Source organism: Rissa tridactyla, chromosome 2, assembly GCF_028500815.1.
Source record: "Rissa tridactyla isolate bRisTri1 chromosome 2, bRisTri1.patW.cur.20221130, whole genome shotgun sequence".
NCBI classification, from domain to species: domain Eukaryota; kingdom Metazoa; phylum Chordata; class Aves; order Charadriiformes; family Laridae; genus Rissa; species Rissa tridactyla.
In genome coordinates, this window is record NC_071467.1 from 162,294,971 (window position 1) to 162,307,836 (window position 12,866).

At 42.1% G+C, this 12,866-nt stretch overlaps 1 protein-coding gene across 1 annotated transcript in view; it reads right to left on the minus strand.

The window, feature by feature from the left end:
• Positions 1–12,866, minus strand: part of OXSR1 (oxidative stress responsive kinase 1) — a 94,753-nt gene that overhangs the window by 23,992 nt on the left and 57,895 nt on the right. The window contains exons 5-6 of the mRNA XM_054190694.1: positions 12,198–12,253; positions 2,528–2,637 (exon numbers count right to left, since the gene is read on the minus strand). Coding sequence (XP_054046669.1) covers positions 2,528–2,637; positions 12,198–12,253 — 166 coding nt within the window. The remainder of the gene's footprint in view (positions 1–2,527; positions 2,638–12,197; positions 12,254–12,866) is intronic.

The following is a 12,866-nucleotide window of genomic DNA, read 5'->3' on the forward strand; positions in this document are numbered from 1 at the left end:
ACAATTTTTTTCAACTACGTAGGCATCATTTTCATGAGCCTTAAAGGTCTGAAAGGTTTAAGTGCCTCAGTTTATGGATGCCATGATTAGGAACAGATTTAAAGTCATTTAACTAAACAAGCACAGATATCTAGAACAATTTAAAAGAACACAGTGCAGGAAGAAATATGCTGTAAGAGTTGGGTGAGGTTTTTTTCCCCCTTACACTATTTTTAGGTTTAGGGAATAACTTTGGGACATTTTTTAGCTTTATCTTTCAGTTAGTCTTGCAGCACATCTAAACACTGTACAACTCCCCATTCCCCACCGGGATTTTAACTGGTATTTTGAATGTTTAATTATATCATATAATCCTGCTTGCAAATGAAAGCTATGAAGTTCAAAACTGTCTACAGCAGTTCATCTTGACATCTGTCCAATACGTATTAGTCATCACCCTGCAGTTAGTTTATATCAACCACATTTATTTTTCTCATCAACTATTATTTATTTTTTTTGCCATAAATCTGTCAAGCAAGCATACATTAAAAGACAATGCCAGGCTACCATGTATTAACGTGCTAAAGGAACTTAACGACGCTGAACTAAACCAGATGGAATTGGGTCGATAATATCTACGTATGGAAGGCTAACCTACAGCAACCCCTTCGTCCTTTTCCCTGGGTTGGATATAGTGGCTCAGAGTGACACCTGCTGGAAGACAGCAAGATGATATAAATGGACATTGAGGGATTTCACATCAGCATCCAAAATACCTCCTTGCCACCTAATATTTGCAACAAGTTAGATGCGCACAGCCTTTGTGGAAGTATTGGACTGCGTAGAAAATCTGCCTCCTTCAGAAACACATCTGTTGTATCAAGAACCGCCCCTTTGTCACTAAAACCTGAATTTCACCTTTTTAGCACCCTCCTTTAGATGTCCACCACCCACCCCCAACTTCTTATCCTGTGGATTCCAGCCACCCCAACATCAATGAGCCTGGAGCAGCACCATTAGGTCCTGCACAGCAGGACTGGACACAAAGGAGAGAAAAGCAACGGACAACTCTGACCTGGTTTTGGAAACACTGGATACTCTATTTTTATTTATTTTTAAAATCAACATAAAAAAATCCAGAAGTATATGACAGCGAAGCAGTTCAAAAGCTTGCAAAGACGGCTCCTGACTTGGGGAGTGTCTCGTACTCGATGGTCTTAGACTTGGACGCTGAGGAGGTTGCAGGAGCGCGGTAACGCACCAGCCCCTCAGTGCCGCTGTGGGGAGCCACTGAAAAGGCCAAACATCAAAAAAGCCTTTCATCTATAGAATGATTATCCAAAATTATCTCAATCCCTCAAGAAGTTTTAGATATAGGAAAAAACGTATTAAAGTTCTACAACTGTTTTAGCTGCCTTTCATTTTAGAGATAGATATATATAGATATAGATAGATAGATATATAGATATATATATATATATATGGGGGGGGGTCTTATTCAAGTTCTTCCTAAGCTTCAAAGGATTTTATTGCGAACAGCAAGGAGAAAAGTAACAACAAGGCGGGTTTACTTTATTAAAACAACGTTTTCCCAAAAATATTTTTGTTTAAAAGATTTTTGGAAGGAAAAAAAGGAAAAACGGAAAAACATTTATAGCCAGTTGTATTTCTGCTTGGCACACCTGTCAAAAAATCAAACCCCAAGCCCAGTCCTCTGCCAAACTATTTTTAGGGGGACGAGAGATAATTTTCAGAATGCCTCTGACACTGGACGTCGATGCAGTAGACAGCTACTGCAAGTGCCCTGTCAGGACACAGGCATGATTTTGTTCATGGATTTTGCTCAGAAATAGGCAACGATATTTTACATTAAACAAAGTTTCTGGGTGGCCTTCATCAGAAGTCACACAGATAAAGCTTCTGTAGTTTAGTCTAGAAGTAGTGGAGGACAAAAAGTCACATATCTCCACCCAACGGGAAGAAGTATGACATCTTTTAGCCAGCCAAAAGGGCAGAGGAGGAAGGGGGAGAGGCAAGCATTCCTCAGCATCTACAGTCTGGGTACTCACAAGCCAAGAGAAACTAAAAACCTGAATAAAGTCAACTGCGTGTTGGTTTATTGCCATAACTCCCCACTCTGACACGTTGCCATTAGCTACCCCAAATTCTCATATTTGCAAACATACAAGAGCACATTACTGAGCTGTTTATACACATATTTATCATGTGCGAAACTATTTATATTCTACCTCACATTTACGCAAGAGGGAGGGGCAGGTTAATCTTCTTTATGCAACAGCTGAGCTGTCTCACCCTCACCTTAGGTAGGGGCCTGAAGAGAAGCAACAGGGCAAAAATCTACTGAACATTTAATATTCCCCAGTACAAGCTTGGCTGCAGTAGGCAAATGGAAGAAAATCCTGTGGTTTTGAGAAAGCTTAACAGGATGCCAAATTATCATCTTATTTTGAAGTAAATACGGCCACTGCTGTCAACAGGGAATTCCTGGTGCAGATCAGATAACAGGACACTAGGAAAAACAATTCACCTGTTCCATAACTTCTGGTGCCATCCAGCAAGGTGTGCCCACAAAAGTTTTCCTGACTTTGTTTCTGGTAATGTCACCACCGGTGGCCAGAAATGCGCTAACGCCGAAGTCTGAAAAGAAAACAAAACCAGATTTTGTTAAGAACACATCCCGAGCAAACTGAAGGGTTGTCCCCTCTTTCCCCTCATATTCCCAGCCCTCTATTAAGTACTAGACCACACAGTTACGCATGAGGAGGTTCCTAATAAACGAAGAATGACCAACAGTTAGCTAAGAGTGCCGGTACAGGAGCGGTCTGTAGTCCACCACTCAATTACTGGGGACAGCAGAGCTTTCAGCGCTGGCCGGCAGAGAGGAAAATTCCACTTTCCATTACGGCCCACTGGTCACATTACAGCATGCCCATGCTCCCCCAGCAGACACACTACTGTCCAAACCTGCCTCTGACAGCCATTACATTTGTATACGTACATCACAAGTAATAACTGAACTTCAGTTAGCATCCGGTCAATATTTGCAGCAGTGAAGTCAGGTACAGAAAAAGTTACTAGACTTTATAACCTTTAACCGTGCTAACTGCATCCTGCAAACTGGAGGTATTGGCCCCTTATTCTGAATGTTTTATTACCAGAATATGCTTTGCGTGGTAATCTTCCACCGCTGAGATGCTCAGTGCTTTAACAGGGAACTTGGACCAGTTCCCAGTGATACAGCAGCGGCAGGGAATCCAACAGCACGTGCCGCTCACCAGCCCAACCATCCTCGAGGAAGCCTCCCAGACAGGTATTCACAGCCTGCACAGTGTTACTCCCCCTTGAAACACCTCTCACAAGCTGAAGGATGCTCAAGGACGCCCCATGCACTCGCTGGGAATGGTATTACTTAAAGTAAATCATTCTTTTACATGGAAACTATGCTTTCAAAGATAACACTGACGTTTTATGCAATTAAAAACGACATGGAAAACAGGATCTGTGAAGCAGTGTGCAGGAGTAGCAACGGGATACGGTATGTTTGTTCAGAGAGGAGCATTACAAGAGATCTGGCAACCAAGTCACTAAGGAGAGGATGGCAGACTTTCCTCGGAGAAAAAAAATAAAATAAAGTAAATCAGGCAACAGGGAAACTGCAAACATAAACCTGTGCAAGTGTTTCCTCCCAATTTGCTCCAAACTACACGACTTACGTACTGCAGAATTATAGACCTCCAATGGGTCATTCCCCATAACTCAATTTTATCCACATGCCCCCCCCCCTTTTTTTAAACACAGTACAAGCAATCAAAATCTTGAATGCTACTTTTGAGATTGATGTCAGGCTTGGAGGATAAATTTCTGAAATTCAAGGGCTGTTTCACATAAAAACAGAACGTTATTGACCACAACTGGTTTGGAACTTCTTGAAACTCAGCCAACACAGTTAACTGTAAATGCAAAAGTCTTACTCGGAGGAGCCACAGAGTTACTCCATGGCTTATGGATGTCATCCTAACTGAGGAATCGACTGCAACAAACAGTTGATTTACAATTTACAAGCAATGGCATCTGCGTGAGGACAGTCCCAAGGTTCCCTCTGCATCACGCAAGCAGTGCAATGAGCCCCTTCTCACCAGTCTGTCAGTATTTGAGGAACACCACTGAAATTATCGTTCAGCAGAGTAAGACGCTGAAAGCTTCCGGCTCACTTAGTGTCCAAAGACAGGAACTTTGTTCTCACTGAAATACCAGACATGGGTAACTGAAAGTTGACATTGAAGAAAGTTGCATAAAAGTCACAGGGCTAAAACAAGCACCAGCAAACACCTATCATTAGGGCTCAGCTTCTTCCAGATGCGCTGTCCTCTTCTCTTCAGGTATCTTGTCTTCCTGCTAACCTTCAAGTTCTAGAATGTCTAGATGGATCACTGTCCTCGTCAGCACTACAACCTGTATTTTTTCTGGAAAACCACTTTTTGCACCAGTGATTTTGCTTTGGGATCTTCCATGTGTGCATTTGCCACCCTTGCTTTTCTCAGAAAACTAAATGGGCTTCCTAAAAAGTTCTGAGTAAAATTACTTGCACTTTACTGCTCGTTACGGGAAGTCTCACAAGACCTATTGTTCTGAACACAAGAGCAATTAGAAGTTCTTTTAAATAAGATAATACTAATAGGAACTTGTCCAAGTGCCATCAGCATATTATCGTGATGTGCTGTATTTGAACTTGTGTATATTATCTTACCTCAAGTTTCCATGCAGTCATTTTGAGGGTAAAGGAAATGCCATTCAACGGAGAAGCATTCCAGCAGTAAAAGAACTTGTGTTTTACACAGCGCACACATCAAACGTGGGTTTATAAACTCCAGTTGGAAACTGTGCCCCTACATCTGCTATCTGAGGTCAGCACAAAGCTTAAATGGAATTAAATTGTATCGCGTTACATGGTTGATTTATTCAATGTTTTCTCAATCAATTTCCCTCATTTCCAGTGGGCTAAAACAGGCACAAACAGTCTGCGCTGCTCTTCTGAAAGAAATGACTTTGGAACTGTCTTCTCAAATGTCATCTTACTAACTTTATCCAAGTCCCAGCTATTAAGATAAGAACGTGCCTGCTCTCAAGAAATATCTGTAAAGTGATAAAATAAAGAAAATCCTAACCACAAGTTAGGGTTCAATTCTTACTTCTAAGCAGTTGGTACGATCCACGTCTCATTCTCTCTGCCGCTGTTAACCACCCTCAGAGAAAGGCTAAAACAGAACTAGGTTATTGCAAATTAATTTAACTCTAGGAAATGGGAAAAGTCACGAAACTCAAGAGGTACGACAGCTCGGAAGTGTACTCTTCTTCGGCAGCTTGTACTTTATATTGGCTCACTACAGCGATAACCGGAAAGGACTGCCTCACCAGAAACAGGCAGGAATTGGAAGCGTTTGGACTTGGCTTGCAATACCAATAACCACCACTGCTGGGAATCCGACGACTGTCAGATATTCTGAAGGAGCCCAAAAATTGCAGACTTCCAGCAGTCTGCTAGCAAATAATAGTCTCCAGGATGTCTGGATGTGAGCAGTAGGTTCATTTTCTTTTTTAGCATTTTTCTGAAGAAATGTAGAAAAGATTCATCTGCTGGACTTGTTTCGGTGATATAAACCAAAGACATCTTTTAAAAAAAAAGTCCAGCCAGACTCTCATATCACAGCAAAACCAATCCAGAATGGAAATGACAATTCTGCTGACGTAGGCTCTGCAAAAAAAATATGGCCAATTTTGTCTTTTTCAGCAGAAAGATCATGCGTTGCAAACCACAGACCCTTTAAAAACACTCTACAAAAGCATGGTATTAGGCAACAATTCCTGCTATTAAGGTAGCCAAGTTGTCAAACTTGAAAACTATTCTGGCTGCTCAGGAAATGCAAAAGCTGAAAGGAAAATCTCCTCTTGCTATTCTGCATTGCAGAAACAAAGACTTGGTCTGAGCAACTCGCCAACGCAAGAACGCTGTGGCAGGACCGCATCCCAACGGGCACCGTTGCTGCTGTGTACATTGGGAAGATACGTTTCTACAGTATCATAAATTAGATTATTTTATCCAAATCCAGAAGTCAGATGTTAAAAGCCATCCCTCCTTGGCCATCTCACTGTAACATTACCTTAATCCTAAAAAGCCTGAGTACCTGCTACTGTAGGTAGCTACCACAAGGGAAAGACGACTGTGCCCTAATTGTGAGCCAGGACCAAGTCTACTGACAGCAGAAAGGGTCCAGCAGAGTTTGGTGGGTTTGGATCAGACCCTAAAGTAGTTCCCAACTTCAGTGGGGACAGAACAACAGAAAAATAGAAAAAAAAAAAAGACCAAACAACCAATCTTGATTTCAAACCACTCAGAGCTATTTTTAAATTTGGGTAGCCAAGATATTATCCCTCCTCAAGCAAAAATAAAAGTATTTTAGAAAACAGTGCTAAGGTGTTGGGTTTTTTTCCACTGGTCACCTTCCTTCTTGTTCAGTTGTTCACCATCAGAAAATATCTACAGTTGTACTTTGTATTTTTCTGCAAACCTTACCGCTTTTTGAGCGGTGGAGATGAATAAAAGCCTGGCAGGAAGAAGAGGAAGGCAGTGGTAAACAGCAATTTTGTGCTGAGCGCGCAGCGGGGTGGCAGGCCAGCACAGAAAATGAAGATTAGTGAAGAACAGGAATCAAAAGCTTCCTTCCTTTTAAAGCCTATATGGTTATATAGTGCTGTTGGATCTATTAATGCACACTTGTTCTCCCAAATTCTCATTTGGAAACGTAGATCTCCACAGTCACATACATTTCTAATAAATTCACATGCACAATGGCAAATTTTTTACATGCGCCACAAGTTTAGCCTTTTTGCAATACTGTCAAGACACATAAAAGATGTATGAAATCCCTTTGCTGAGTAAACGTACAGATTGCAACTGATCCCCAACAGCATGTTAACAAAGATACACTAATGCTGCACAAAGTAACTTCAGGATGACAAAGCCCGGGCCGGCTGAAGCCACCACCCTTGGAGAAGTTCACAAGTGGTTTCAACAACTAAATGGCGCAACATCTCTTCAGGAAATACAGATATTACAAGTGACACAAAGAATAAGTTACTTCACATCATGTTGCTGCATGAGGGGCACTAAAACTCTCCATCAACCACAAAGAAAAGGTCTTTTGCCCCTTTTTCAAAAGGGGGAAGGGGCTCAAAGGTGTCCATGATACAACACCGGCTGCTCGAGTCAGCCCTGCTCAGGCAGAGGAGTGCCAGTTGCAAGATTCATGCCTTGCCCCTTGTTAAAGCAATTTAATCTTCCAAAGTTAGAGTCTCCTAAGGGAAAGTGGGGGAATGACACTGCCTGCATCATAGCCCGATGTTTATGTAGAACGCTATTTTGGTATAGTGAATTAAGAGCAGTCAGGAACACAGCGAGCCGGTGACAAGCTGGCATGGATTTGTGGAAAGTTACACAAATTCAGTTACACAAGTTTTGCCCGGCCTTAACTATCCCCATTTTTATAAATAGATAAAGCGAGAGGGGTTAGGCAATTTGCCCAGTATCAATTAGCAAGTCCTGAATGACTTCGTGAAATCTCAAATCTTACCCTCAACCGCTTGGCAACGCAGCCTGGCCGGGACAGGGCAGCCACGCTGGGTGCCTCTTGGAGTGCACATTAATAATCCCAACTGGTTTTAAAACCTGAAGATAAACTGGTGTTGTAACTTACACCAGAAACATACCACACGTGGAGGGACACCTGCCTTTCAGCTTACCCTTGCTTATTCCCATTCAGTCACAGAGGGGTGGGTGACAGCATCATTTAATACCCCTGTGGATAAAAATCAGGGAGAAAAATAATATCTAGCCTGCACCCAGCCTCGGTAGGACGCTAATATCCTGCCACGGTTGGAGCGTGGCTCGTATCGAGCAAACCTCATGCACCCTGGGAGAGTTTCCCCTCAACCTCTCCTACCCTTTTCCCAGTCTATCAAGACTCCCACTTCATTCCACAATAATTTATAGGACCTGCACAGTTAAATAAACTGATGGATATTAAGCCTTGCTTACTGTAAGAAGAAATCTCCTGATTTATGCAGCAATATTGGTGCTGATGCAGTTCATGTTGACGGAGAGTGTTCTTACCCGTGCAGCTTTTAGACTCCAGGGAGCCAATAAACGCCAGGGCAAAGAGGTTTTATGCTCTGATTAAAAAAAAATAAAAATAAAAATACAGTAATTGCCATGGAGAGGCTGGAACACAAAGAGCGCGGCTATCTCAATTTACATTGTAACCACCATCAGCACAGCCCAGAACAATGGTATCTGGGAAAGAGTCCCGCTCTCTCCAAAAGATAGATTAATTCAATGTGCAGGGAAACACTTCAAACTGAGAAAGCGACACTCTGAATTGTAACAGGCTCCAAAAACCCAGGGCCAAGCCACAGGCCCAACCAGTGCCCTTGGAAGGAAGGAAAAAAAAAAAAAAAAGAAAAAAGAGATGTTAAGATATAAGCAAACAGTTTCAGTTTAGGTCTCACCGGTGAACTGGATCTGTTAAAGGCAATTTTATGCCTTGGTTCAGTGGACGCACATTTTGAAAAGCGAAGGAGCTACACAGTTAAAAATAGACAGAGCCATGGGTAAAAATACCAAGTGCCAGGACTTGGGGAGGAGCCTGAAGCTGGGCATTTGTGCAGGCCATTAGAGGAATTTTTAGAATTCCTACTTGCAGCAAATGCCCCTGAGCTCACAGATTTCACCTGCGCCCGCCTCGGCTCGCAGGGCTCCCGTCAGCAGCTCCCGCCTGCGGAGCCACCGACCCCGAGCTACAAACAGAACCCGACACACCTCGGACTCACCTTCAACATGTTTTTTTTCTGTTCTGCCTTAAAAGAATTGCACAGTCCAAACTAACACAAGAGTTTCATTTTTCACTGATTAGAACTGTATAATCCCACAGCAAAATTACTGCCATGAATTATATACAGCTAAAGTTTTCCGAGTGTGAACTACAACGTACATGAATTAAATTCACTGACATGTTGAAGAAGGTGCACCCCAGCAATGGGCTTACCTCTACCACAGGGTCAAGAATTTTTATAAGCCTTCCCAAAAGAAGCTGTGGGTTTTTTTTTTTTTCCCCCCAAAGGATTTCCAGTTTGAGATTTACATTTCTTACTTACATTTAAGATTTACATTTCTTCTGAGACAAGAGATACGAATTGTATCAAGCAGTAGGAAACGCAGGAACATGAGGCTGTGAAGGCCAAACACCGAAAAATACCTTCTTAACAACTCACAGGCAGTTCTGATAGAGGGATAGCAAAAGGGAAAGGAATCATTATAGAAGAATTAAAGTCATTCTTTCCCACTACACTATTTGCATTTTTTTTATGTACACCAAACCAGCTCCTTCAAAGGAGGTGCCTCGTTCACTCTAACCCTCAGGCTTCATTCCACCGCTGATCAATCTTTTTTTTTTTCCCCCCCCTCATGGTGTAACTTTCCAGCGAAACTTAAACACGTTTGTTCCATGGGAAGACAGTGATGTCATCCAGCTGATAATTGAAGCACTCAACTATCAACAGAATTATTCATAATGTACATTAATATGACTGTCAAAGGCAAGCGCTTTGATCTTGTTCAAACAAAACTCACTTTATTGAGACTGGTTTGCTTCCAGCATTTTTTCCTCCTCAAAAAAGTCACAAGAAATTTTGCTATTTCATCCTGGGTCAGGTGGAAAGGAAGCTTAAGTGTCAGAAATTCCCACAGAAACAAAATCTCATGTTATGACCGGGTCAGGCTCTTCCCTAGTATTCAGTCATTCATTTATTTTTATTTCTTTCAAGTCATCAGCTGCCTTCGCAGAAACGAAAGTGCTTCCTGCGGCTGTGCTGAACTTGCTGACCTGCGTTGAGTTTAGTCGCTTTGCCGTCTCTCATGGAAGGTTACAGCGTTGGTCCTTTCGCATGTTCAAAGAAAGAATTTGTAAAGAGGGAACTTTGCCCATCTCGCAACGTTGCTTTTGCAGGATATGCAGAAAGATGGATTTCATCATTTAAATGTTACACGTATAAACCACTAGTCAATAGTTCAGTCCAGGAGAACACGTACAAAATTAATCCTCTGAAATCCATACAAGACCTTAAAACTCCTTATCAACTAAAAATTATTCGGCAGAAAAAATTACTACATGAACAGGTACCTGTCACCAGTGATCCTTCATAATAAAAAAAAAGCCAAACCCTGAGACCTTTCTGGAAGAGAAACACAAGCAGTTTTCTCCTGGGTTGGCAGAAACACTTGGAATAACGGTGCATTGCTCTAATGTAACAGCTATTTGCAGCCTCTCCCAGAGCATAATCTAAATCTCCCTGCAATTACAAATCCAAAGTGCTACATCTTGGCCCCATTATGGAAAAAATTGTAGGATTTCACTGGTTAAAGTTTGCTCCTTTGAGCATTTTAGAAGCCACTCCCTACCTTCCATTAGCTGCCACAGGGGATGAATTATTTACACCTCGTTAGAAATATAACGGCAGGCATTAAGAGCACTGGGAGGCTTAAAAAGGAAAACAAAGCAACTTCAGGTTTTAAACAGAAATCCTGTATTTTAGGTGTTATGTCCTGTGAAAGGGCTAACGGCCTTCTGAAGAGGGAGAAGAGCTACCTATAAAAAAAATTGTGCATTGCGATGAGTTCTGCCTCCTGGTGGAAAATTTACACCTTTCATTTCAAGATGTAAATCCAGGCATAGATATACCAAAGGTGTCTGCACCCCTCAGCACTACACAATGCGACACACACTTCTGCCTGGCACAACAGTCATTGCCACACAGCTGCAAAGTCCTGCCCTTTAACCCCCAGCACACTGGCTTGACCCGCTGCGGTGCCTCCACCAGCAGGACAGGGCACTAAAAAAAGAGACCTTATAACAAACAGATTATGGCTCTTTCCAATTAAATATGGGACTGAAAGGCTTCAACACATACAAGGATGTTTGCTAAGGTGGCAGGACTAGATGCAAGCTCTGCCCTCCAGCTCAAGGTGGCACAAGGACTGGAAAGGCACCACAAGATTCATGGGAAGAGCATAGTCCTGAGGGAAAGGACTGTTGGAGAGGAATCGTACTCAGGATAGGAAAACAGCACACTGGGAAGAAGAGGATAAACAAGTCTCACAGATTCTAAACGCAGTCTCCAAAACTCTTGTCTTTCTTAATAGTCTACAACAATAATAATAATACTAATATTAATTCTTCTTGATTTCTGAAAAAAAGAATGAAGTCTGTAGGAACGTGTATGAAATAAAAGACTAGAAGAGTAGTACCGGAGGGGGGACGGGGACGACACGGACACGACAAAAGACAAAGCCAAAACCCACACAACGTCCTTCTCCACAGACACGTGATCCATCCACACCAAGAACTGTTTCCAACATACCTGTGTTGATGCAGCTCGTGACAGCAGTCACTACAACAGACATCTCCTCCAGGCACATCTGTATCAGCTAAAGTGACTGTCTTAGACTTCCCTACCCCGGCCCTGAGCTTGCACGACTGCTCCAAGACCTTCAGCTCACCCCAGTTTGGGCTGGGTTGGGGTAGTCAGTTAAAAATACACTCTGCCACTCGGTTCAACCAGAACGGACTAGGGAACGTCCACAGGAACAGTGTGACCAGCAGACCTTTGGTTAAGGCAACGTTGCAAGTGACTTTTAACATCAGACATACCAATTTTCTTCCAATTAATCTCTTCACTGTTCACCACAGTCCTTTTGAAAACCACCTTACACACTGATGATAAATTAGCAAGGTCTCTGCAGTCCACTTCCAAGCCTATGAACTTGCTGTTCTAAAAATCTGACTAGCTCATGCCAAGAATTTTATCTAATCTATTGATTTTGAGGAGTTAACAGTCAAAAGATTTATTCCTGCTGATTGTCATTATTCCAAAGAACAAGATGTAATAAACTCCGGGTCCTCGTTTGGGATTTTTGTTTTGGTCTGTGGTTTGTTTATTGTTGGGTTTTTTGTGTTGTTGGTTTTGTTTTAAGAACTGTGGGGGTCTTGAAGCTAACATTTTTATGTAGATTTCTTCTTGATCATTAAACCATCTCTTTGGATACACAGTTATACTTGAAGTTCATTCTATGTTCCAAGAAAAGTTACCTGCAATTTGCACTGAGCCATCTTCTCCAAGAAGAATATTTCCTGCTTTCACATCCCTGCAGAAAGAGAATGCAACAGTAAGCGGAAGTCATTAAATCTTTCCTTCAAACCAACAAAAGTACATTAAAAGGTTATTATTTCTTGTATTTTATTTCTTGCATTAGCACCTCCTGCTTCCAATCATGCAGGAACAGCAGAGACTTTACACCAATTGTAACTTCAGTAGACAGACACTAAGTGGTATTTGAATGATTTTTAGATAGTAGCATTTTAAAGTACTACGTATAGGAAAAAAAATTAAAAACTTATCAGAAGGTACTCTCAAAAATACAAGGAAAGTGGTTTGTCACAGGTTCTTAAGTTAGCTAAAAATGTGAATAGAACCTAGCACTGGTCTGATACTCATGTACCCTTTTAGGGGGGAGACTTCAAGAGATGCTGAGTTGATATAGGCTGGATGCATCCCATTCTTCCCCAGCCCCAAGTCTCGCTGCTCTCCAGCCTTGGAGGAGTTCACCCGCTTCCTCGGGAATTCAGTTCAGCCCCACACACTGGTGAAAATGCAGACAGAAGAAAAAACTTTGCTTGTGGCTTAATGAACTGAACCACACTACCAAGGGTGAGGTGAGCAGAGCTGAGACAGTGAGAACGGGGAAGTAGAGCCACTTA